This window comes from Nicotiana tomentosiformis, chromosome 2 (assembly GCF_000390325.3).
Source record: "Nicotiana tomentosiformis chromosome 2, ASM39032v3, whole genome shotgun sequence".
NCBI lineage: Eukaryota > Viridiplantae > Streptophyta > Magnoliopsida > Solanales > Solanaceae > Nicotiana > Nicotiana tomentosiformis.
Window position 1 is genome coordinate 62,334,789 of NC_090813.1, and position 21,567 is coordinate 62,356,355.

The following is a 21,567-nucleotide window of genomic DNA, read 5'->3' on the forward strand; positions in this document are numbered from 1 at the left end:
GTGATAACAACTGATCGCTTCTGGCCAGGATCCGTGCTCGGAACGGGGAACCGGTTGATCAACCTTGGGCTCGAGTTCAGCCCACCAACCTCTGAGGATGGAATTTTCCTCGGCACCTCTAAGTCACCCAACTCGAAGAAGTATTCCAGGACGGTTAAGTCTACATCATCAAAGAAGCATCAGAGGGGATCGTCCGCTCCATGAGCCCCTTCATGGGATTGCTCCTTCGTCGCTCGGGCTTCATAGAACATGTGCTCGGTAAACGAGTGCGATCCCGAAATTTCTATAACACTGGGCGAGGCGGAGCCAGCGACTCGAGAGGTTTCGACTCTCACCTCTGTACCAGCCTCGTGAATTTGAGGGGGATTAGCCCGCGTCGTTTCCCCCTCGGCTACCACCTGTTCCTTAAGAATAGACGGCTCGCATGCCACAAAAAGATCGTCCTCCTCGGGCTCGTCCTTGATCCGAAAGAGTGAATCCGAGTCAGGCACTCGGGATATGGAGCTTTCCATTGGCTTACGAGCCAACATTCTCCTTGGTTTCTTCTTCTTCGAGCTTGGGGAACTCGGGGCCCTCCTCATTTTCTTCTCTCCTGTTGTGGTTCCGGGTTGCCCCGAAGCAGAAGGATCAACGGGCAGGTCCTCGCCCCCTGCCAAGGGCCTAAGCTCAATAGTCTTAGGCAAGCCTACAAAAAAGAAGAGAAGCAAATAGGGCATAATGTTGAAAAAGAAAATCTAGTGTTACTTACTCGGAGAGAGGAATCTTACCGTGAGAACGGGCCTCCCAGCGGCCTTTCGATAGCTCGCGCCACGAGCGTTCGACATAAGGCATCTGCGAACAAATGCCTCTAATCCACTCCGTGAGCCGAGGGATGGCGTTTGGGACTCGAGCGAGGGCTGCACCACAGCAAACACCAATGAGAAAAGGGAAGATAAACCATAAAATCAACGTTTTAAAGGAGTTATACTTACATGATAAATTTCACTTCTCGGGGAACGGCCTCCACTCGTCAGGAATGAGGTCGGCGGTGCTCACCCGGACAAAGTGTCCTTGCCAACCCCGATCCCGGTCCTCGTCGATACTTGAAAATAGGGCTTTGCTGGCCCGACGTACAAGCTTTATCAGTCCCTCTGGAAGATTCGGGGGCTGTACAAGCGGAGTAGATGATCGATGGTAAACGTATATGAGTCGATTTTGTTCACAAATAATCGGAGGAGGATCACGATCCTCCACAACGATGGGTGGATTTGGCCGAGGCATACGTCGTACCTCATGCAAAAGTCCAAGATGACCGGATCTACCGGGCCTAATGTGAAGGGATAAGTGTAAACACTAGGATATCCCTCAACATGGGTAGTGATGTCGTCATCGGGCCCGTGAATCACTACATCCTTATCCGCCCAGCCGCAGTCCTTTTGAACTGCGGGAAGAATGTCCTCAGTAATGGAGCAGATGTACCGTGACACCGCCTCACATAGGCCTTGAACCGAAGAGGGCTTTTAGACCTTGAAGTCATCATTAACCAAACACCCCCTAGGGACGAACATTTTCAAAGAGGGCTCGGCTGCCGATTCCTCAGTGGTAGCGCCCGGAGCAGACCTCTCGAGGACGACCACATCAGGGGCGGTCTCCTCGACCTCAGTGGTCGGCTGCGTAGAAGAATGAGCATCTTTCTGGGGAACGGTCATGGAAGTGTTTGCCATTTTTATTTGGATAAAAAGGTTTGGAGGTATAAAGGAGAATGAGGAGATGGAGGGTGAGAACTTGCTAAGAAAATCAAGTACAAAGGCTTAAGTGAGGGGTAAAAGAAAGGTTGCAATTTGAACAACGAAAGTAAGAATATTGAAGAATGAAGGAAGGCAGTGATATCTTGAAAGATAGAAGGTAGAAGCTTGGTCAAAAGTAAAAAATGGACGAAAGAAGGGGTATTTATAGGGGCTTCGCGTAGTTTCGCATCCAGGAGCGGGCTGCCGACGACTGACACACGTTGGGGGTCATTATGACGTGACTGACGGGATGTTTCAGTTTCTTTGGTGTTTTGTGTCACAACGTGTTGGAGAAGAGATCGAAGAACTCATGTCGTTCCTCGTCATTTCCGTAAAACTCTCTTCGAGAAACGAGGGGACTATCTGTATACGGGTAAAACCGGACCCATGAGACGACCCGATTTCCGATAAAATAAATCGAGTGAAGGACGTGATGGCAATGAGCCAGAATCGAGGTAAGGGACTCATCGAGACAGGTTCCGGGGCACGATGCCCTCCCTCGAGAATATCGGGGCCGTGACCCCGGTATCAGTCCAAATCTTAAAAGACTTCAGGGAACATTATCGAGCAACCGAACATGATTAACAGGAGGCCGTGATATCCGTGACCAGTTAGGTATTGTGGCGTGGATCTCGGCACGTACCGACAGAAATCCGGTAATTAGTTAAAACAGAAGATTCTTTACCTTTTATGGAATTGTACCTAGAGTAGGACTCCCCTACTATATAAAGGGAAGTCTGATTATTCATTGAGAACATTGTAACACGCATACCAAGACAATATACTCTTATTTTTTCTGTTATTCAAAGCTCTTACGTTTGTTGATCAATGTTTCGTTATTATAAGCCCAGGATCGAAGACGGATACCTCATTGAGGCTGCCCTCGAGTTCAGAATCACCCCCCTTATTTTCAAGCGGTTTGATAATCTATAACATTTCTTATGTGTTTATTCTAGCAATCTTTACCATTTGTATTGAATAAATTCACGTATCCTTAAAAAAACCACTTACAAATATAATTGTTATCCATTTTTTAGGATAAGCAAAAGTATTAAAGTTACGTGCAACTTAAATATTAATTGACAAAGAATTGAATAATGAAGTTTATTGTAGTTGTTAGACCACACATGGTGTTTACACCAAACCATACTAATTCAAGACATGTTTTCACAAATATAATTATCACTAAACAATAGTTACTTAATACATCCTTTTACCTTAATTTATTACCTAACAATAGTAAATTAGTATGGTTTCGTATAAACATTCGATGCAACTAATTTTTTACTCTATAAATTATATAATCCTTGATTTCTGAAGATTAAATAATCATTGGACTTAAGTGTAGTTTTATAATCAGACACTAGACCATGAAATCCTTGATTTCTTAAGATAGAAAGACCATATTATCCTTGATCAATCAGGTCCGTAAATTTCATAAATGAACTTTATAACCGTAGATTGATTTTTTGAACTTCACTCCTGTAAACCCTAGCTAATGCACGACTGCTTCCTATATAAACCTTACATACTCCTCTCATCCAAAATACCCAGCGGTTCTGAAGAAACCCTAATTCGCAGTGAGCTACCTTTTTCACAGTATGTCCATTTCAATGCATTTTTTATGTGGTTTTTGAATCTAATGTTTGTTCTTTAACTGTGTATATAGCAGAATAACAATGGCGGTTCCTCTACTGAATAAGACGATAATCAAGAAAAGGGTGAAGCAATTTAAGAGACACCAGAGTGATAGGAGAATCACTGTCAAGGTATTATTTTTTCATTTTCTATAACCCCCTTTTTTTATTAAGCTCTATGTGTGTATTATTTGTTCACGAATACTGAAATCTGATGACAAAAGATTGTATTTTAAAGTCTTAATGAAATCTCTACAATTAAATAATCCCTTTTTAGCTCGATCTGAATCTTATTGTTTAGTGATAGGGAAAAAGACTCATTTTTATGTGTTAATCATAAATTTGTTTCTGTGTTAATTTGTGTTGGAAAGAGAAAATGATGATAGTTTATTGTCGCCCCAGTCTTAAGGTGCATCCAAAATATTGGACTTGCAAGGTGGTGATTGACTTATTATATCTGATTCTTCCTGACGAATAAGGTTAAATTTTTGTAAATGTTTGGTTTTAGCCTTTTTTTTTGAGTTTGATGCTTAGCTTGTTTGTGGAAGATATGCGTATTAAGGTGTGATGATGCTTATCCACCGAACTGTAGAGTTCAATGATGAATTCAAAAACATGCACTACCATCTGATCTTATAGCATATCTCAACCCCCTTTTAAGGTTTTGGGTTTCTGTTTCCTCTTTGTGGTGTTTTATGATTTGGTTCAAGTATTTAAAATTTTAAACTAATCTTGAAATCTCAATTATAGAAGATTGGTTTTTTGAGGCGTAATAAAATCTCTCTGTAGGTATTATTTTGTTACTGTAAAGCTATTTATTTTGCTATATTGTAAACAACCCTTTTTTAGTTTTAGCTTGATCTGTCTCTTATTGTTCAGTAGTAGCAAAAACGACTCATTTTCGTATGTGTTGACATTAGGATAAAGCTTGATACCTTGTTTATCATGGTTATTTTGTTGGTATCTTTTTTTTTTGAGTCGGAAAGGGAAAATGATGATTGTTATTGTCGCCCCAGTCTGAAGTTGCATCCAAAATATTGGATTTGCAAGGTGGTGATTGTCACATCCTGTCTGATTCATCCTAAACAATAATGTTCGTGTCTTACATTTGTTTTGTTTTGGCCTTTTTCATTTGATTCTAAGCTTGTTTGTGGAAGATATGCATATTAAGGTGTGATGATGCTTATCCACCTAATCTGTAGATTTCAATGATGAATTCTAAAACATGCACTACCATCTGATCTTATAATCATGTCTCTCCTTTAATATTTGCAGTTTTTCCTTTTTCATTTTTGTATTGTTTTGTGGTTTGATTTTAGATTCTGATGCAATCAATGATGAATTATTTCCAAAATTGCTGATTGACTAGTGATTAATGTAAAAATATCACCATCTTTCGGCTGAGATTGCATCTAGAATAATTCTTGCAGTATGTTTTCCCTACGTTTTCCTTCAATTTTACTTTAAATATTTTATTGCCTATGGTATCTAATGTCCATACTTTATTCTGTTGCTGGATGTTTCGTTTTACGGGCAGAAACTAAACTATAGAACAGGTCTTGCGACACAGTTGGCTTCTTTATCAATAAGCTTCCTGTTACTTTAACCCTGCTTACATCTCTATATGTATTATTTTGAGGCGTAAGAAAATCTCTGTACTTATTATTTTGTTACTGTGAAGCTATTTATTTTTCTGTATTGTAAATAACTCTTTTTAGTTTTAGCTTGATCTGACTCTTATTCAGTAATAATGAAAAAACTCATCTTTTATGTGGTCATTAGTATGACCTTGTTCGTTAGGGTTATTTTTGTTGGTATCTTTTTTTTTGTGTTGGAAAGGGAAAATGATGATTGTTATTGTCGCCCCAGTCTTAAGTTGCATCCAAAATATTGGATTTGCAAGGTGGTGATTGACACATCATATCTGATTCTTCCTAAACAATAATGTTAGTATCTTATATTTGTTTGGTTTTAGCTTTTTTCATTTGATTCTAAGCTTGTTTGTAGAAGATATGCATATTAAGGTGTGATGATGCTTATCCACCTAATCTGTAGAGTTCAATGATGAATTTGTTTGGTTTTAGCTTTTTTCATTTGATTCTAAGCTTGTTTGTAGAAGATATGCATATTAAGGTGTGATGATGCTTATCCACCTAATCTGTAGAGTTCAATGATGAATTCTAAAACATGCACTACCATCTGATCTTATAATCATATTTCTCCTTTAAGGTTTGCAGTTTTTCCTTTTTCATCTCTGTATTGTTTTGTGGTTTGCTTTAAGTTCTTAAAGTGTTCCTTAGATGCTGATGCAGTCAAGGATGAATTATTCCAAAATTGCTGATTCACCAGTGATTAGTATAAAAGAATCACCATCTTTCGGCTGAGATTGCATCTAGAACAATTCTTACAGTATTTTTTCATTCTTTTTTCAAGTTTTCCTTCAATTTTCCTTTGAATGATTTCTAGCCTATGGTATCTAATGTCCAGACTTTGCTCTGTTGCTGGATGTTTCGTTTTACGGGCAGAAACTAAACAATAGGACAGGTCTTGCGACACAGTTGGCTTCCTTATTAATAAGCTTTCTGTTACTTTAAGCCTGCTTACATCTCTATAAGTATTATTTTGAGGTGTAATAAAATCTCTCTATTTATTATTTTGTTACTGTAAAGCTATTTGTTTTACTGTATTGTGAACAAACCTTTTTAGTTTTAGCTTGATCCGACTCTTATTATTCAGTAATAGTGAAAAAGACTAATTTCTTATGTGTTGACATTAGTATAAAGCTTGTTTACCTTGTGTTGGAAAGGGAAAATGATGATTGTTATTGTCGCCCCAGTCTTAATTTGCATCCAAAATATTGGATTTGCAAGATGGTGATTGACACATCATATCTGATTCTTCCTAAACAATAGTGTTAAATGTCTTGCATTTTTTTGGTTTTAGCTTTTTTTATTTCATTCTAAGCTTGTTTGTGGAAGATATGCATATTAAGGTGTGATGATGCTTATCCACCTTATCTGTAGAGTTCAATGATGAATTCTAAAACATGCACTACCATCTGATCTTATAATCATATCTCTCCTCTAATGTTTGCAGTTGTTCCTTTTTCCTCTTTATAGTGTTTTGTGGTTTGGTTTAAGTTCTTAAAGTGTTTCTTAGATGCTGATGCAGTCAATGATGATTTATTTCCAAAATTCCTGATTGAACAGTGATTAGTATAAAAATATCACCATCTTTCGGCTGAGATTGCATCTAGAACAATTTCTTGCAGTTTTTTTTGTTTCGTTTTACAAGTTTTCTTTCAGTTTTCTTTTAAATAATTTCCTGCCTATGGTATCTAATGTCCAGACTTTATTCTGTTGATGGATGTTTCGTTTTACGGGCAGAAACTAAACTATAGAACAGGTCTTGCGACACAGTTGGCTTCTTTATCAATAAGCTTCCTGTTACTTTAACCCTGCTTACATCTCTTTCATTAAAAAGGCATGCGTACTCATTTAGTGCTCTATTTTATGAACCCTTTTCATCTTGAATTAAAGTTGACCCTGCAAAGTTAGTTGTATTCAATACTTTGCTTGACTCAACAAATTAGTACTAATTTTGCACTTTGTTAGACACTTGAAGTATGCACTTTGTTTCACTTGCTTTAGCTCAAGTTACTTGTGCAAGGGTTACTAATTGAAAATGATTCTTCATTGTAATTTTAACAGACAAATTGGCGCAGACCAAAGGGTATTGACTCCAGAGTCAGGAGAAAGTTCAAGGGATGTGTCTTGATGCCCAACATTGGCTATGGGTCAGATAAGAAGACTCGTCATTATCTTCCTAATGGCTTTAAGAAGTTTGTTGTGCACAATGCAAGTGAACTTGATATTTTGTTGATGCACAATAGGTAGGCAATTTTTTAGCCTTGCACTTAGTTTACATGGTGGTCTCAATCTCAACTGATTGCTCTTTCTTCACAGGACTTACTGTGCAGAGATTGCACATAATGTATCCACCAGGAAGAGGAAGGAGATTGTCGAGCGAGCAGCCCAACTAGATGTTGTATTAACTAACAAGCTTGCTAGGTTGCGCAGTCAGGAAGATGAATGAGTTCCTGGTTTTAGTTAGTATTGTCAACAGATGTTTGTTGTGCAATCAGATGATTTTGGAAATGTTGCTAAGTTTTGATGGACCATGTAATTTTGTTTGGCGTTTGTCATACCTTGAGATAATATACAGGGAATTGTGTGTTTCCATATTCTTTTTCAAAATGATAAAGTTACTCGATGGTTATGAGTAGTGGCAGGTTTGTTGATACGTACATACTCGGGGAAATGTTGATGCTGTAGTATCTAACAAGCTTACAGAGAAGCAATTTCGATGTCCCTACTTGGTGCTGAATTCATGTTCACTTGAAGTAGTTTCTGTCATTTGCAGCGCATGAATCATGTTCAGCTTCATAGTTAAAGTTATATTCATTCTCCTTCACCTTTCTCTCCAAACTAATGCCTTTTTGGTCCAACTCTTCGGCTTTCAAGTATCAGGGTTTATATTTTGAGCTGTGAGTGTTTAAATTGGATACTTAGAATTGTGAAATGGTGATGAATGTATTAGACTAAGGTACATGGACTAAATTATATATTTAAGAAAAGGTTTAGTATGGATGTAAATTGCGACCACGGAAACTTGGATAAACAATGTAATTACCTCTGCATAGTCAATCTATTCAAATTGAGACAAGCAATTTGGATAAACAATACGAACCCTCTGCATAGTCAATCTATTCAAATTGAGAATTGCGAAAGAATTTAAACTATATATTTAAGAAAAGGTTTTGTAAGGATGTAAACTGCGACCATGGAAACTTGGACAAACAATGTAAGTACCTCTGCATAGTCAATCTATTCAAATTGAGACAAGCAAAAGAATTATACTTTATCCACTTGGTTTTCAAGAGAATTTGAATGAGATGCTGCTCCCCAAATTTCCGACAGATTTATCTTACTTTTTGTAATTAAACCACTATTAACTAAAAACACTAGTTTAACAAGTGCTTTGACTAGTAAGAACCTTATCGTGTTGTAGCTATTATTCGGATACCCCTAAAAATTGTTCTTGGTTTCCTCTATAATCAATTTGGATAGGATCATAATTTGAGACATTTCAACATCTCTTGGTTTCCTCTATAATCAATTTGGATAGGATCATAATTTGAGACATTTCAACATCTCCACCTTGACCACTTAACCAATGCTCTAGAGGTACTGAAATCGACCTCTTTTGAAGCTGATTGTGAAATATTTTTAAGAATTATTTACACAATTACACTTGGTCAAACATATAACCTTATTGTGTTGTTGTTCGGGCTCTTATTGCCCTTTTCTTGGGTCGCCGGATGAAAGGGATTCATTGTTCACTGGACATTCAATATGGAATGCGCTCATGGATAAATAAATACCTGAGATTGATGGGAAACCAGGAGCATTTCAAGCTTCAGCAGTAGCAACATGAAAGATCACGAAGACAACATCAGCTATGCAATGCTGATGGCTCAAGGCCCTTGTTTCAATCCTAAGCAAATAACAGCTCCAAGGTCCTTGTTTCCTGCTGAGGCAGGAAACGAACAGCTATCTTCTCAAAAACTTGAAATTAAACCTCTCACGAGCGTACATAAAGTATTTCCTGTTCGCAAAGCAGGGACATTATTAGCATGTTCTATATTTAACTAACGAGTTATCTCCCAAAAAAAGAAACAAGATTTTTATGACTAAAGCTCCAATGACAAGATGTATCTCTCTACCTGATCGCTGTTGGAAAATTTGTCGATGACATCCTACTAGGCAAATAGGGCACCAGGTACCTCAAGCTTGGCATGATAGGGCACCAGGTACCTCACGCTTTAATTGTGTGCAGCAGCTGGCTTGACTTTAGGTACAACCGGTCAATCATAGGACAGTTTTAAGACATGGCTCCCAATTCAGTATCTAGACATTTGAAGCAGTGCATGCTAATGTCTGATCTCTATATTGGTAACGTTACCCGAAAGAATGTTACCTATCATGCATGCTAATTTTGATCTTTACTTTGGTGAGGGCCATCAAAACTCTTGCAGTTCCCTTAAATCTAAATGTATTGCTGCTTCTGGTGAACAGATTACAAGGCTCCACTAACCTTCCCACAATGATAATCAAAAGGATAATGCTACCAGTAATCTGAACAAGAACAGAAACCGTCCCTAAAGTGATGAAAGCGGCTAGAATCTCTTACAATGATTTCACGTTCAACAATTTTTGCTATGAGCTTGATGGCAGAATGGCAGTCCCCACAGACACGCAGGTTCTTCATTACTGTTATAGTACTACCATGTACAGTCGTAATTAATGCAAAGCAAATAGCAAGTCTCTCACTATGATACGAGAGTAGAACTTCCTTCTGTTCATCCTCTACGTCATGCAGTGCACATCTTTGATCAGGGATATAACCATATTCTTTCAACTTTTCCGTCAACCATTCCAGCTTTTCATATATCTTATTACTTAAAGGATGTGAAGTATCACCAGAAAGAAATGTATGCCTCATTCCCTTTTGATTAACCCAACTGCATCCTGGTTGTTTTATATTTCCTCCTCTTTTCATGTTTCCTCTAATTCTGGCAACATCACTCCATCTACCAGAAAAAGCATAAATGTTAGATAATAAAACATAAGCAGCGCTACAATTTGGGTCAAGGTGAAAAATATTATCTGCAGCTCTTTCGGCTAGTTCTAAGTTTGAATGCTTCTTGCAACCACTAAGCAAAGCTAGCCATATTGATAAATTTGGTCCCATGGGCATACTTTTTACCAAATTCTCTGCCTCTTTTAACTTCCCACTTCTGCAAAGGATATCTACCATACAACTATAATGCTCAAGTGTCACCTCGACAGGTGAAATTTGGGAGATATACTGAAATAAGCGTCTTCCTTTCTCTAGCATGCCAGAATGGCTACAAGCAGCAAGTAACTCAGTAAATGTTATATCATCCATATCAACCTTTGAACGTATCATCTGGGCAAACAATGTGAGTGCCCAATTTCCACATCCATGTTGTGCACATCCAACAATGATCGAGTTCCATGAAACAATGTTCTTTTTAGGAATCTCCTTGAATACAATGAGTCCATCGTTTACATTTCCACATTTTGAATACAATACAACTAACGAATTACCAACAAAGGCATCAGTGTTCAATCCGAGTTTGACTGCTACACCATGAATCTCTCTGCCAAGATCAATAGACTCCATTTCACAGGAGGAATTTAGGGCACTAGTGAAGGAAGACTGATTGGGAAGTAGACCAATTCTAATCATATCCCCGAACACTTTCAATGCTTCTTTGTGCTTACAATTCAAGCCATACCCTGTCAAAAGAGATGTCCATACAACAACGTTAATGTGCAATCTCTCACTGAATACCTTAGAAGAATCATCCACGTGCATGCAATTAGCATATAATGTTATCAGTGAAGCAGTGACATAAGTATCATACAGATAACCAACCTTTACAACACAGGCATGAATTTCACTACCTAGACCTAAATCCCTTGCACTAGCACAAGCTGTGACAACAGAAGCAAAAGTACTAGAAGTGGGCTCAACACCAAAATCTAGCATCTTCTTAAAAATCAATAGAGCCTCATCACTCCTCCCATGCTGATCGAGCCCACTAATAACTGACGTCCAAGAAATCACATTCTTATAGGTCATCAGCTCAAACAATTTGACAGCGTCCTCCACTCTTCCATTCTCAAAATACCCATAAATCATAGCATTCCATGCAGCCATATCCCTTTTTGGCATCTCTCTAAACAAGCTCTCAGCCTCTTCAACCTTTCCAAACTTCAAAAACCCGTTTATCATCGTCGTGTAAGAAATGACATTTCTTTGTGTCATTTCCTCAAAAAATTTCAAACCCATCTCCATATCCCCACAATCTACACACCCTTTAATCATCAAGTTCCACATAACCGTATCTTTTACAGGCATTTTATCAAACAGCTTCAGTGCCTCACTCAACCTTAGATTCTCGGCATACCCAGCTATCATTTTGGTGCATAAATAGATATTTGGAGATGGGATTCTTTCGAAAAGCTCTTTAGCTTCATCAATTCGTCGGCTCTTTAAGTGCTCAGATAGAATAGAATAGCAAGTGGGGCTAGCTACTCTGAAGAATCTTGCTAAACCAATTAGAGATCTTGATGGAACTGAGATGGTGTATGATTTGGGTGCTTGAGATAATAGCAATATGAAGAAGGACATGGTTAGGCATGAGAAGAAGCCTGCAGCGGGAAAAGTTCACCACATGGGGATTCAACGGTATTTTAACGACTTCAACGGTCGCCTAAGGGAAGATAAGAAAAAAACTTGGGCTAAATTACACTAAACACTTCTATACTAAAATAGCCCCTAAAATGTTAAGCAGTTTTGATCTTTAAGTAGAGACGGGAGGTAAGAATGAGGCGTTTCAGTTGAATCTTGTTCTTCGAAAAATTATACCGTACAAATATAGAAAAAATAAGGCCAAATATAACTTCACTCCTTTTTTTCATTTTTACGCTTTATCTCAACCTTGTTTCATTTTGGCTCTCTAACTCTATTTCTTATGTTTCATTTTAACACGAAAGTTACTAGTCACATAATTTGAATTGGCTCACATGGTAAGCGCGTGAGACAGATTGTTTATGGCAAAATTCCTTCTCCAACGGTAATAAAATAATTATTGGCCCCATTTTTAATCCCCAACTTCCTTCCCCATATTTCATCTTCATTATTTCCTTCCTCATTTACTATTTATATGAAAACCGACCGATTTAAGTCGGTTTCTTAAAAAATAAATTTTGCGGGACACTAAAAGAGTTTCCTACATTTTTGCGCAAAACAAAACGACCTCGTAAAAAAAATTAAAAAATAAAATATTTTGAAATAAATTTTATATTTTGTGAAACGTGTGTGTATGAATATCCTGAAATACCTCATAAACTTTCGAAACCGCGAACTTTCGAACCCGTAAACTTTATAATTTCTAAACCCGTAAACTTCCAAACACATAAAGATCCGGACTCATAATTTTGGAACTTGTAAAATTTCGAACCTGTAAATCGAAAATGAAAAAACTAAAACTGAAAATATATAAAAAAATATTTTTTTCCCCGGGGAGAGGGTGCAGAAAAATGAAAAAAACACAAAAATTTGAAATAACAAAAAAAAAAAACTAAAAAAATATTTTTTTTTAGGGGGGGGGGGGGGGAGGGTGGATTAATCCCAACTGACAAGGATAAAAAAATAGGTGTCCAAATCTAATTGGATGGTTGTTACACATTAGAAGCAAGTATGTATACACACTGCATTTTTATGTCGGATAAAAGTTTTTGTATTAAAATGAAACATAAGAAATAGAGGTGGATGGCCAAAATGGGACAAGATTGAGATAGAGTGCCAAAATTAAAAATGGAGCCAAGTTCAATGGGTTGTCTATGTATTTGGCCCAAAAATAAATTATTTTAGTTATATATAAATTATTGAATCCTCTAATATAAGGAAAAATTCTGATGTAGCAGTAGAGGAGTTCAAAATTTAAATCTAACGGTAAGAGTTTGTTAAATATTTGATGCAGAACAAGTGCTAATTTTTGACAAACTTAAAGGACCAAAATTGTTTAGAAGTATATTTAATGGACTATTTTAGACTCATTCCCAAATATAAGGGACTATTTGTGTCATTTTCTCACCAAATATGAACATCTAAAGTTAAATTGACAAAACAAATGGTACAAATTATTTCCCACTAGTCCATTTCAATGGCATCAGTAGTTTTCCTCTAGTTTGCCATGTTACACGCACTTCCACTTTTTCCTTGCTAGCTAAAAACCATCTCTAAAAAAATTTTGTGATTACAAATTTCATACCCTGTTTAAAGAAATATATTAAGGTTTTAGAAATTTAACATAGCTCATTTTGTGGTTCAAACATAGTTATATAAAATTTTTATGTTCTTTCTGTTGAAAATGTATAAACCAATTGTCTACACAAAAACAAGAACTACTCATGCTAAAATGGTACATCCAATCTATACTTCTGAAATAAGTTCTATTGGCAAGGAATATCACTTTAACTTCCTCTTTGAAAGAACTAGATACCCAAATATGAAATCCTAAATCAAAGAATGTTCCTTTTGAAATCAAAGAATGTACCACCTCAAAAGGAATACTTGAAAAAATTTAGCTAAGAAAGAATCTTGGTTTTTGCTTCCTTGCCTTGATTATGAAGCATTGCCTTTACAACCCCACAAAGCCCTTTAGAACAAACAGCCTTACAAGAAAAGAACCAAAACCTTCTTAGATTAAAGCATTTATAAGAGCCCCAAGAACTTACAGAAATCACATGCATTTGTACAAAATAATCTTCTTAGCCTAAAATCTTACCAAGACTTTATTTCCCATATCATTAAAAAGAGGTGTCAGCTCTTTATCATACCATTTTCAAGAACCAAGAATGGCTGGTGGGCAATTGAAACCTGTTGCATCTTTGCTTTTGGTCCTTAATTTCTGCATGTATGCTGTTGTTTTAGGGATTGCTGGTTGGGCCATGAACTTTGCCATTGATCATGGTTTCATCATTGGTAAGAACCTTGTTAATACTCGTAGTTTCACTTGGTTTGTGTTTCTTTTTAATAATGTTGTTCGGGTTAGCTTGCTCGAACATCGACTATTCACAGGACGCCTATTACATACCTCCCACCAGCATAGATTTCGAGTAACTTTATCCACCAAGACATAGACAGATGAAAAGAAATCATTTAACGTGTTTCTTTTTTTTTTTTGGGTCTATGTTGGGATTCTGACCTGACCCTCCATTTTTATTTATTTATAACGTTCCATCATATTGATGGAGGAGTTAGGCATGACCGTTAAGCCTCCATAAGTTTCACTCATTTCATTGACCGTTAGGCCACACTGATTGTGCATCTCTTTACTAAATATAGTCTCTTCTGTTAAGACTGATCATGGTGTGTGTGATTTTCTTACAGGTGCAGGATTTGATCTTCCAGCACATTTCTCTCCAATTTACTTCCCAATGGGGAATTCTGCCACTGGATTCTTTGTTGTATTTGCTTTGATTGCAGGTGTGGTCGGAATTGCATCTCTTCTCTCTGGGCTCAACCATATTCGCCAGTGGAACATCGACAGCTTACCAGCTGCTACTTCTGCTGCAGCCATTGCCTGGAGTCTTACACTCCTTGCCATGGGGTAAGTGTATAGTCTTTCACATTCTTGCTCACTAGCATAGTTTTCTTGTCAATGTTTGAGTTCTTTGTATTTACTGTTCTAAATATGTATCACTAATGAAACTGTCACCCATGCAGCTTTGCATGGAAAGAAGTTCAACTCAACGACAGGAATGCCAAATTGGTGAGGAACTCAATTAATTTCCTAACAGAACCTATAAACTGTATACAAAGTTAATCTTAGCAAACTAAGAAAAATAGTGTCATTAACCTCTTTCATGTTTTCTTTATATCAATTTGCAGAGAACAATGGAAGCATTCTTAATAATTCTATCGTTTACTCAATTGGTATACATCACTGTCATTCATGGTGCTTCAACAAGTAGATAAATGAACTTGTAGAGAAGGAGTCATATCGTGTGGAATGTGTTGAACTGTTGATTGAGATTGCTGCTTCTTCTTTTCTTTTCTTTTTTTCCTGTTTTTGTAAGGGTTCTTTGTTTGATTTGCCAATTTCTTTGTTTCATTTTATTCTTGTGTACAAAGTTGGCCAGAGCATGGCTGTTTATTGGAATTGTAAGAAGCAAATAAGTGATGCACAAATACTACTCTACGTTGGTTTTTTCAAAATTTGACATTAGCAAGAAAAGCAACATATATTTACATATCTCCTGAAAATAGCACGGGCTAATCAGTTTTCGGACTGGTAATTGAAAAATAACCAGCGTTTACAAAATCATTAAAAAATAGCCACTATTTTGCTGCAACACAGAAAGTTCCAGTATAATATACTGGAGATTGGTGCAACTGTGAATGAACTTCTAGCATATTATGCTGGAACTCCAGCACACGGAAAATTCTAGCATAATATACAGTAGTGTATGAACTTCCAGCATATTATGCTTGAACATATACTGGAACTCCATCATAATATACTGGAGTTCCAGCATAATATACTAGAGTTGAAGTTCACATGTAAGAAATTCGAACTCCAGTATATTATGCTGGAATATTTTTCGGATTTTGAATAGTGTTTTCGTTCAGATTTATCTTTACATGAAAAGTGACTAAATTTCGATTACTTTTGAAATTATAGCTATTTTTCAATTACCACTTATAAATCTGGCTATTTTTGAATTTCTCCCCAATTGTGAAGGCTCGACAAGGATTACCTACTGCTATCAAAGTAACATTAGAAAGGAAAACAAATCAGCTAGAACTTGCTCATACGCGAAGGTATTATAAACTTCAAAACAGAAGTCCAAACCGAACCTTAAATCTGAACTAGCAGATACCATTCAAAGCATAGTTATTGTGGCACCTAAACTCCATAGTATAACTCAAATCTAATCAAAAGATTGTGTAGCATGTAAGGACTGTCTGCATAAGTATTCTGGACTGCAAACAACTAACATAGATATTCACAATCCGTAGAACCAGACTAAAATATATTCTTTGGCAGCAAGGAGAAAGTAAGGTTAGGACCACTAGATTAGTAAACAGAAAAATAACCATCATTGATGTCAAGCTTAGTGAAGAAAAGTAAAAGGAGCGACTACTAATAACAAATTTCGAAGCCTATGTCCAAGCCCCAAGGTATTATAGTATATGATGGTGAAAATTTGATGAACAACAATTCCAAGTTTCCTATGCAACAGAAAAACATAAAACGGGTCTTCCAACTGCCGAGGAGCAGATACATCAAACCAATAGACCATACAAGAAAATAAGCTACCATTGCAAAATAACAGGACAGTAGCTAAGAGACGAGGAGTTCTAAGCTGCTTTCAAACTAAACTAGGACTACTGAACATATAAGTTTCTATAAAGACCCTAGCATAACACTGTTCAAGAACATGAAGGAGATCATTTAACTTCTAGAATTCCAAATGCTGCTACTCCATTCCATTCAATCAGCTTCATGCTTCTGCATTGTAAAAAAAAAAAGGCATTTAATCAAAACAAGAGGATCACGAATAACAATGCTAAACTAAGAGATCTAGATCTCAATTGCCAGATACAGTAAAGGGTGTAAACTCGATGGTACGTACATCTAACAGGTCTTATAATATGAGTGGAAAAAGACATGCACACAAATAGAAACATAAAATAAAAATCAAACTTATGAAAGGAGTTTAGTTTGTTACAGAACTTTGAATGTCCAGGAAGCTTCCCAGAAAATCCAAACTCCGGTACTCCACTTAACTGCCAAATCATTGACAACAGCCACACATGCGCAAATTATTTCAACAAGACATGTGGAGATAAAATCTCTTCTTGTATCTAAATCAAATTCATCACATCTTGCTCAAACAAAAAAAGACTTTCACAAAGGATGTCATTAGCACATGTGTATTTCTGAGTCCAATTCTCATGATCCTCAAATTTATTTTACATACAACTCTGCAGATTAATAGCTTTTTGTCTCCCCATGCAAAAGAGAAGCTGGATATCCTACTACCTCACATTACTTCCTTGTCTCAGCTAATAATAGCAGTTCATAACCTTCTGCGATGGAGAAGGTGGTTGCTGCATAAAGGCCTCAATATATGCTGCTCTTTCCACTCATACATCTCTAGCTTCCCCATGACATCTATAGCCTTTTTGGCCAAGCTTCTCCAGTTTGCTTTTTTTTTTTTTCAAAGTTGATGTGTTTGGCCAAATTTTTGGAAGAAAAACAAAAGTGCTTTTGAGGAGAAGCAAAAGCAGTTTTGGAGAATCAGAAAAAAGTAGCTTCTCTCCAAAAGCACTTTTGAGAAAAATACACTTAGAAGCAGTTTTTAAAAGTTTGGCCAAACACTAATTGCTGCTCTTAAGTACTTTTCAAATTAATTAACCAAACACAAACTGCTTCTCACCAAAAGTACTTTTGAGAAAAGCACTTTTGAAAAAACACTTCTCAAAATAAGATGATTTTTGCAGCTTAGCCAAACAAGCTACTAAATCCCTATTGAATTTCATCAGGAGTACATGTTTGATCTTTTGCACCATTACCAGAATATTTAATGGCCCAAAATCTGAAGAGCTAATGGCATGATATGTGAAAAGTTCGAAGTTCTTGATGCATTCTGCCTAATATCTTAAATAACTTGAGTCTATAATCTTAATAGCTTGTTAATGAATTACATTAAGTTATTTGTAGGACGGTTGTGTCCATGCAAGCTTGCACACATCTCAACTCTCCACCGGGTACCTGCTATTTTCCCACAAGCAAAATAACCATATTACACTGCCCATCAAAGCTTAGGTAGATGGGAAGAAATCACGTAGTATTTTTTTTGTTTTTTGCCTCGCTGAGATTTGAACTTGGGACCTCATGATTTTCCTCTTACTTAATTGACCACTAGGCCACACCCTTGGGTGCTGAATTTCATTAAGTTAATTAATTACATTAAGCTTTTCCCCACATTGACTACCCTTGCTCGTGAGCTTTATAACTATCACTATTTTCTAAACCAACTTAGGTATTCCATTTCACAAACTTTATGACTTCATAATTCACCATAGTACTCCTTCAAGCAATCTCTTTGACAACATTTCATGTCAACCATGAATTTCACCCCATTTGTGCCCAAAATTCAAACATTTGAACTTAGCAAGATGTGGAACGTCTAAGATTTCATTGAGAGAGACATTAGTCAATTGTTCTAATGAATGACAGGGTATCTTAACCTACTAACCTATTCAGCGAAGCCCATAACAAATCAAACCCTACTAAGATACACAACGACAACACCTTCTCAATGCCAAACTAGCTGGAATCAGCTATATGAATTCCCACTATCCATTTTCCTCCGTGTCGAACCATTTCATTCCAATATATAATAACTTGGGTTCTTTAACACTAGCTATTCTCTACAATTTATAGCAAGTCGTGTATGTCTGGTTGATCAACCCATGAAGAGAACATGACAATCTCCCACAACATGGCCTATTCTAAAACTGACACATTTTAAAAGGATACATGACAAAAAATACGTTATTAGTTTATTTAAACTAGTAACCAGATTCAGTGTGAATATAGAAGTCAAACCATTTGCAATCTAATACATATCCTATGATAAAACAAATCAAACCCATGAGTTCAACATTTACTTTGAGTCCTATAGATGGTATAGGTGACAGGAGAAAGGACAACCACCAACACTTTTGAAGAAAGACTGAAAGAGATGTGTCTGCTGCACCAAAGCTTGAAGAAAACAATCCAAAATGAAAACACAGTAGATCAACCTTGACTTTCTGTTTAGCATGATATAATTTGGACGCAAATACTAATAGAAAATAGCTTCATTTGATGATCACTTAAAAGACAAGATTGCATAATAGGACACCATCAATGAGGTGGAATTCAAGTTGACATAATGTGTTTGGAGCAGTTGCAGAACAGTTAAATCATTGAGTTTAGGAAGTACAAAGGGTTGCACTTAATTTTTAAGAGAAAGTGATTGCATAACAGCTGCGGATTAACATTTCAGGAGCTGTCGCTAATCTGCACAATCTCTTCCTTTTTAATAATATTTTCTTCTTGTAGTTAACCTCAGAACAGTCAATCAAACCGACAAAGAAAAGAACCAATTTTCAGACCAATAAGCACTTAAAAACTGTATCAACAGAATTAAAGTCAAGCATAAAGGACATCAAGTAAACCAAAAAGGACCAAAAGATACACCCAACTAATAAAAGTTAAAACATTTTGTTCTTAATGCAAATGTATGACGGGTAAATAATTATTGGTTGCAAAAAATAATATAAACAAAGTCTGGTATCTCACATTGCTTTATCTATTTGATCCTGCAAACAACTCAAACAAGCCACAGCAACCCTTCCAGGAAGTTGTTTGCACTGGTCGTGAAGGCAGCGCCACCTTTAACTGTAAACAGAAATACAAAAAGGTTTAAGAGCACTCTACACTAAATGATTCGCACAACTAAGAGAAAGATAGCTAACCTGATGGTCATGGGATTCATTAGCTGAAGATTCTTTCACATTATCTGCACAAACACCAACATCAATTCTAGGAGCATTATGGGGCGGCTCTACTTTGTCTTCATTTTCTACGGTTGCAGAAGCCTTTGTATCTGTATTTTCTACAGCATTACCATTTGATACTGCACTAGCTGCTTCTTCTCTTTTCTCTAAACTCGTCTCCACCAGCACTTCTGAAACAATAGTTTTGTCAACTACAACATCCAAATTTTCTTCCCAATTTTCCATAACAGTATCTAAAGCTGTATCTTTCTCATCCACAACATACAGATTCTCTTCCCCTTTTTCCTTCACCACCGGTTCAACAGTTGATCCGGTCACATTATCAGCATCTGACGCACTTGTTGTCACTTGAACTACGTCTTCTGATATTGCAGCCTTATCCAAGTTAGAAGCAGAAGTCGTTCCCTCAATACTAGCAGTAACTTGTGTATCATGCAAAGAATCACTTTCTTTCACCAATTCAACAACTGAAGCATTATCAACAACAATGTTATTCTTATCAGCAACAGCATATTTTTCAACTGAGCTGCTACTACTACTGCTGCTGCTACTAGAACTCCTTCGCAACCCTTCTCTGTTGGACTCAATCATGGGTTCAACATACTCAACATTTATCTTCTGGCTGTCAGATTCGCCCTCAATCTTCAATTCCCTTTCAACCTGCACAACATCTCCATCCTCTTTTCCAACTATCTCCACTTCCTTGCCTTCATCTTTCACTCCATTGGATTTGTTCTCGTCAATTGAACGATCATGTGAAACATCCAATTGCTTCTCCCCATTTTCTACCTCCATTTCAGTGAACTGGTTTTGGTGATTCTTGTGATCTTGTGAAGCAGGGGAACCACCCTCACTATCACTCTCTTTATCCTCATATTTCAAATCCTCCTCTCCTGTCATAGATCCATCCATAGATATTCAATACCAAATGAAGAAAAATGTCACAAGTTAGCAATTCCCCCATCAGCTTTTATAATCCACAAATCAAAATTAACAACTAAAAAGTAAGCAATAATGAAAGTAACATGGGTTGGTGGGTCATGAATGCTCCCACCAATACACTTTATGAAGCAAACAAACATAATATACAATCATCATCTATATACACACAACAAGAAAACACCAATAACCAACTAGAATTCCACCAAGAAACATATGGATATGGATAAAATAAAGCAGAACCAGAAAGCCAAATTGAGAGACAGATCACAAGCTGTAAAGTTGTTGAAGATAGGGGGGGGGGGGACCCACATGGGTATGTCCAAGATAAATTAACAAAGCATAAAAATTATTTCTTTTTAGAAAATCAAACAAACAAGAAAAACCAAAACATAGCAGAAAGCCTAGTACTCATTACAGAGTGTGGAAGTACCATGAGAATTAGCAAGAACAGAGTGATTAGGGGGCTCTTTAGCTTGCAATTCCTTCTTTTTCTTGGCAGCTTTTCGCTTCTTAGCACCTGATGGCATTTTGTTGGTATAAGGCTAAGGCTAGGATTGTTGTAGTAGTAGAGTTGCAAAAGAAATATGGGATCTCTGTTTCTCTCTCAAAATTGAGGAATCTTTTTTAAGAGCTCTCTTTCTCTTTTTGTCTTGTGGTTGTATTTGGGCAAATGGGGGGATTTGAAATGGTACTTTACCACTACTGGAGAAGACTGACAGATTGTGGGAGATGGGGATTGGGTCCCCTCTGTTTCTTGGAAATCAAACGAAGCGTCACCTTTGTGCGAGGCTGTATTATATTTCTATTTTTTCCGAGACAGATCAGCATTTTAATTTTTTGACACAAATATTCTAGTTTTTCCTTTTTTCCCCCCATATTCTGAATCTCTTTTTGTCCCTTTTCCCCCCATGTTTCCAAAATTATTTTATTTATTTGATTCTTGTCGTATGGAGTATTCTTCTTTTTTCCTTTCTCCAGTTTTTCCA

The 21,567-nt window shown here is 36.9% G+C and overlaps 4 protein-coding genes, 1 long non-coding RNA gene and 11 other non-coding genes across 19 annotated transcripts; 14 read left to right on the forward strand and 2 right to left on the reverse strand.

Annotated features, from left to right (window-relative positions):
- Nucleotides 1-3,196: 3,196 nt before the first annotated feature.
- Nucleotides 3,197-7,687, forward strand: LOC104121652 (large ribosomal subunit protein eL32z-like). 4 transcript variants are annotated; one of them, XM_009633715.4, is made up of 4 exons: nucleotides 3,197-3,346; nucleotides 3,439-3,535; nucleotides 7,114-7,295; nucleotides 7,369-7,687. In XM_009633715.4, exons 2-4 carry the CDS (start codon nucleotides 3,446-3,448, stop codon nucleotides 7,496-7,498), a joined length of 402 nt encoding a protein of 133 aa, XP_009632010.1. In that variant the 5' UTR covers nucleotides 3,197-3,346; nucleotides 3,439-3,445; the 3' UTR covers nucleotides 7,499-7,687. The 4 variants fall into 4 exon arrangements, with proteins under 4 accessions (XP_009632010.1, XP_009632000.1, XP_009632012.1 ...); XM_009633705.4 differs by having other exon boundaries at nucleotides 3,228-3,365; XM_009633717.4 differs by having other exon boundaries at nucleotides 3,248-3,346; nucleotides 3,436-3,535.
- LOC138906506 (uncharacterized) lies at nucleotides 3,542-6,660 on the forward strand. Its single transcript, XR_011413910.1, has 2 exons — nucleotides 3,542-5,427; nucleotides 5,537-6,660. It is a non-coding gene; the product is annotated as an uncharacterized lncRNA (long non-coding RNA).
- On the forward strand, nucleotides 3,776-3,867 carry LOC117273780 (small nucleolar RNA U31b). Its single transcript, XR_004503803.1, has one exon. It is a non-coding gene; the product is annotated as a small nucleolar RNA U31b (small nucleolar RNA).
- LOC117273773 (small nucleolar RNA Z195/SNORD33/SNORD32 family) lies at nucleotides 3,961-4,040 on the forward strand. The gene has a single exon (XR_004503799.1). It is a non-coding gene; the product is annotated as a small nucleolar RNA Z195/SNORD33/SNORD32 family (small nucleolar RNA).
- LOC117273784 (small nucleolar RNA U31b) lies at nucleotides 4,391-4,481 on the forward strand. The gene has a single exon (XR_004503807.1). It is a non-coding gene; the product is annotated as a small nucleolar RNA U31b (small nucleolar RNA).
- On the forward strand, nucleotides 4,570-4,650 carry LOC117273786 (small nucleolar RNA Z195/SNORD33/SNORD32 family). Its single transcript, XR_004503809.1, has one exon. It is a non-coding gene; the product is annotated as a small nucleolar RNA Z195/SNORD33/SNORD32 family (small nucleolar RNA).
- LOC117273790 (small nucleolar RNA Z196/R39/R59 family) lies at nucleotides 4,730-4,814 on the forward strand. The gene has a single exon (XR_004503815.1). It is a non-coding gene; the product is annotated as a small nucleolar RNA Z196/R39/R59 family (small nucleolar RNA).
- On the forward strand, nucleotides 5,244-5,334 carry LOC117273783 (small nucleolar RNA U31b). The gene has a single exon (XR_004503806.1). It is a non-coding gene; the product is annotated as a small nucleolar RNA U31b (small nucleolar RNA).
- LOC117273789 (small nucleolar RNA Z195/SNORD33/SNORD32 family) lies at nucleotides 5,532-5,612 on the forward strand. The gene has a single exon (XR_004503812.1). It is a non-coding gene; the product is annotated as a small nucleolar RNA Z195/SNORD33/SNORD32 family (small nucleolar RNA).
- On the forward strand, nucleotides 5,711-5,794 carry LOC117273778 (small nucleolar RNA Z196/R39/R59 family). The gene has a single exon (XR_004503801.1). It is a non-coding gene; the product is annotated as a small nucleolar RNA Z196/R39/R59 family (small nucleolar RNA).
- On the forward strand, nucleotides 6,211-6,301 carry LOC117273781 (small nucleolar RNA U31b). The gene has a single exon (XR_004503805.1). It is a non-coding gene; the product is annotated as a small nucleolar RNA U31b (small nucleolar RNA).
- Nucleotides 6,391-6,471, forward strand: LOC117273788 (small nucleolar RNA Z195/SNORD33/SNORD32 family). Its single transcript, XR_004503811.1, has one exon. It is a non-coding gene; the product is annotated as a small nucleolar RNA Z195/SNORD33/SNORD32 family (small nucleolar RNA).
- LOC117273777 (small nucleolar RNA Z196/R39/R59 family) lies at nucleotides 6,570-6,654 on the forward strand. The gene has a single exon (XR_004503800.1). It is a non-coding gene; the product is annotated as a small nucleolar RNA Z196/R39/R59 family (small nucleolar RNA).
- Nucleotides 7,688-8,653: 966 nt separating the features above from the next.
- LOC104121672 (pentatricopeptide repeat-containing protein At5g46460, mitochondrial) lies at nucleotides 8,654-11,906 on the reverse strand. Its single transcript, XM_009633727.4, has 2 exons — nucleotides 9,189-11,906; nucleotides 8,654-9,070 (listed from the first exon to the last, which is right to left on the reverse strand). The coding sequence occupies exon 1, from the start codon at nucleotides 11,684-11,686 to the stop codon at nucleotides 9,590-9,592; it is 2,097 nt and encodes a 698-aa protein (XP_009632022.1). The 5' UTR covers nucleotides 11,687-11,906; the 3' UTR covers nucleotides 8,654-9,070; nucleotides 9,189-9,589.
- A 1,856-nt stretch (nucleotides 11,907-13,762) lies between these two features.
- On the forward strand, nucleotides 13,763-15,280 carry LOC104121681 (membrane protein PM19L). Its single transcript, XM_009633734.4, has 4 exons — nucleotides 13,763-14,044; nucleotides 14,453-14,672; nucleotides 14,789-14,834; nucleotides 14,954-15,280. The coding sequence occupies exons 1-4, from the start codon at nucleotides 13,918-13,920 to the stop codon at nucleotides 15,038-15,040; spliced, it is 480 nt and encodes a 159-aa protein (XP_009632029.1). The 5' UTR covers nucleotides 13,763-13,917; the 3' UTR covers nucleotides 15,041-15,280.
- A 929-nt stretch (nucleotides 15,281-16,209) lies between these two features.
- On the reverse strand, nucleotides 16,210-21,567 carry LOC104121692 (protein gar2). Its single transcript, XM_009633745.4, has 4 exons — nucleotides 21,012-21,567; nucleotides 19,598-20,532; nucleotides 19,422-19,520; nucleotides 16,210-16,577 (listed from the first exon to the last, which is right to left on the reverse strand). The coding sequence occupies exons 1-3, from the start codon at nucleotides 21,106-21,108 to the stop codon at nucleotides 19,428-19,430; spliced, it is 1,125 nt and encodes a 374-aa protein (XP_009632040.1). The 5' UTR covers nucleotides 21,109-21,567; the 3' UTR covers nucleotides 16,210-16,577; nucleotides 19,422-19,427.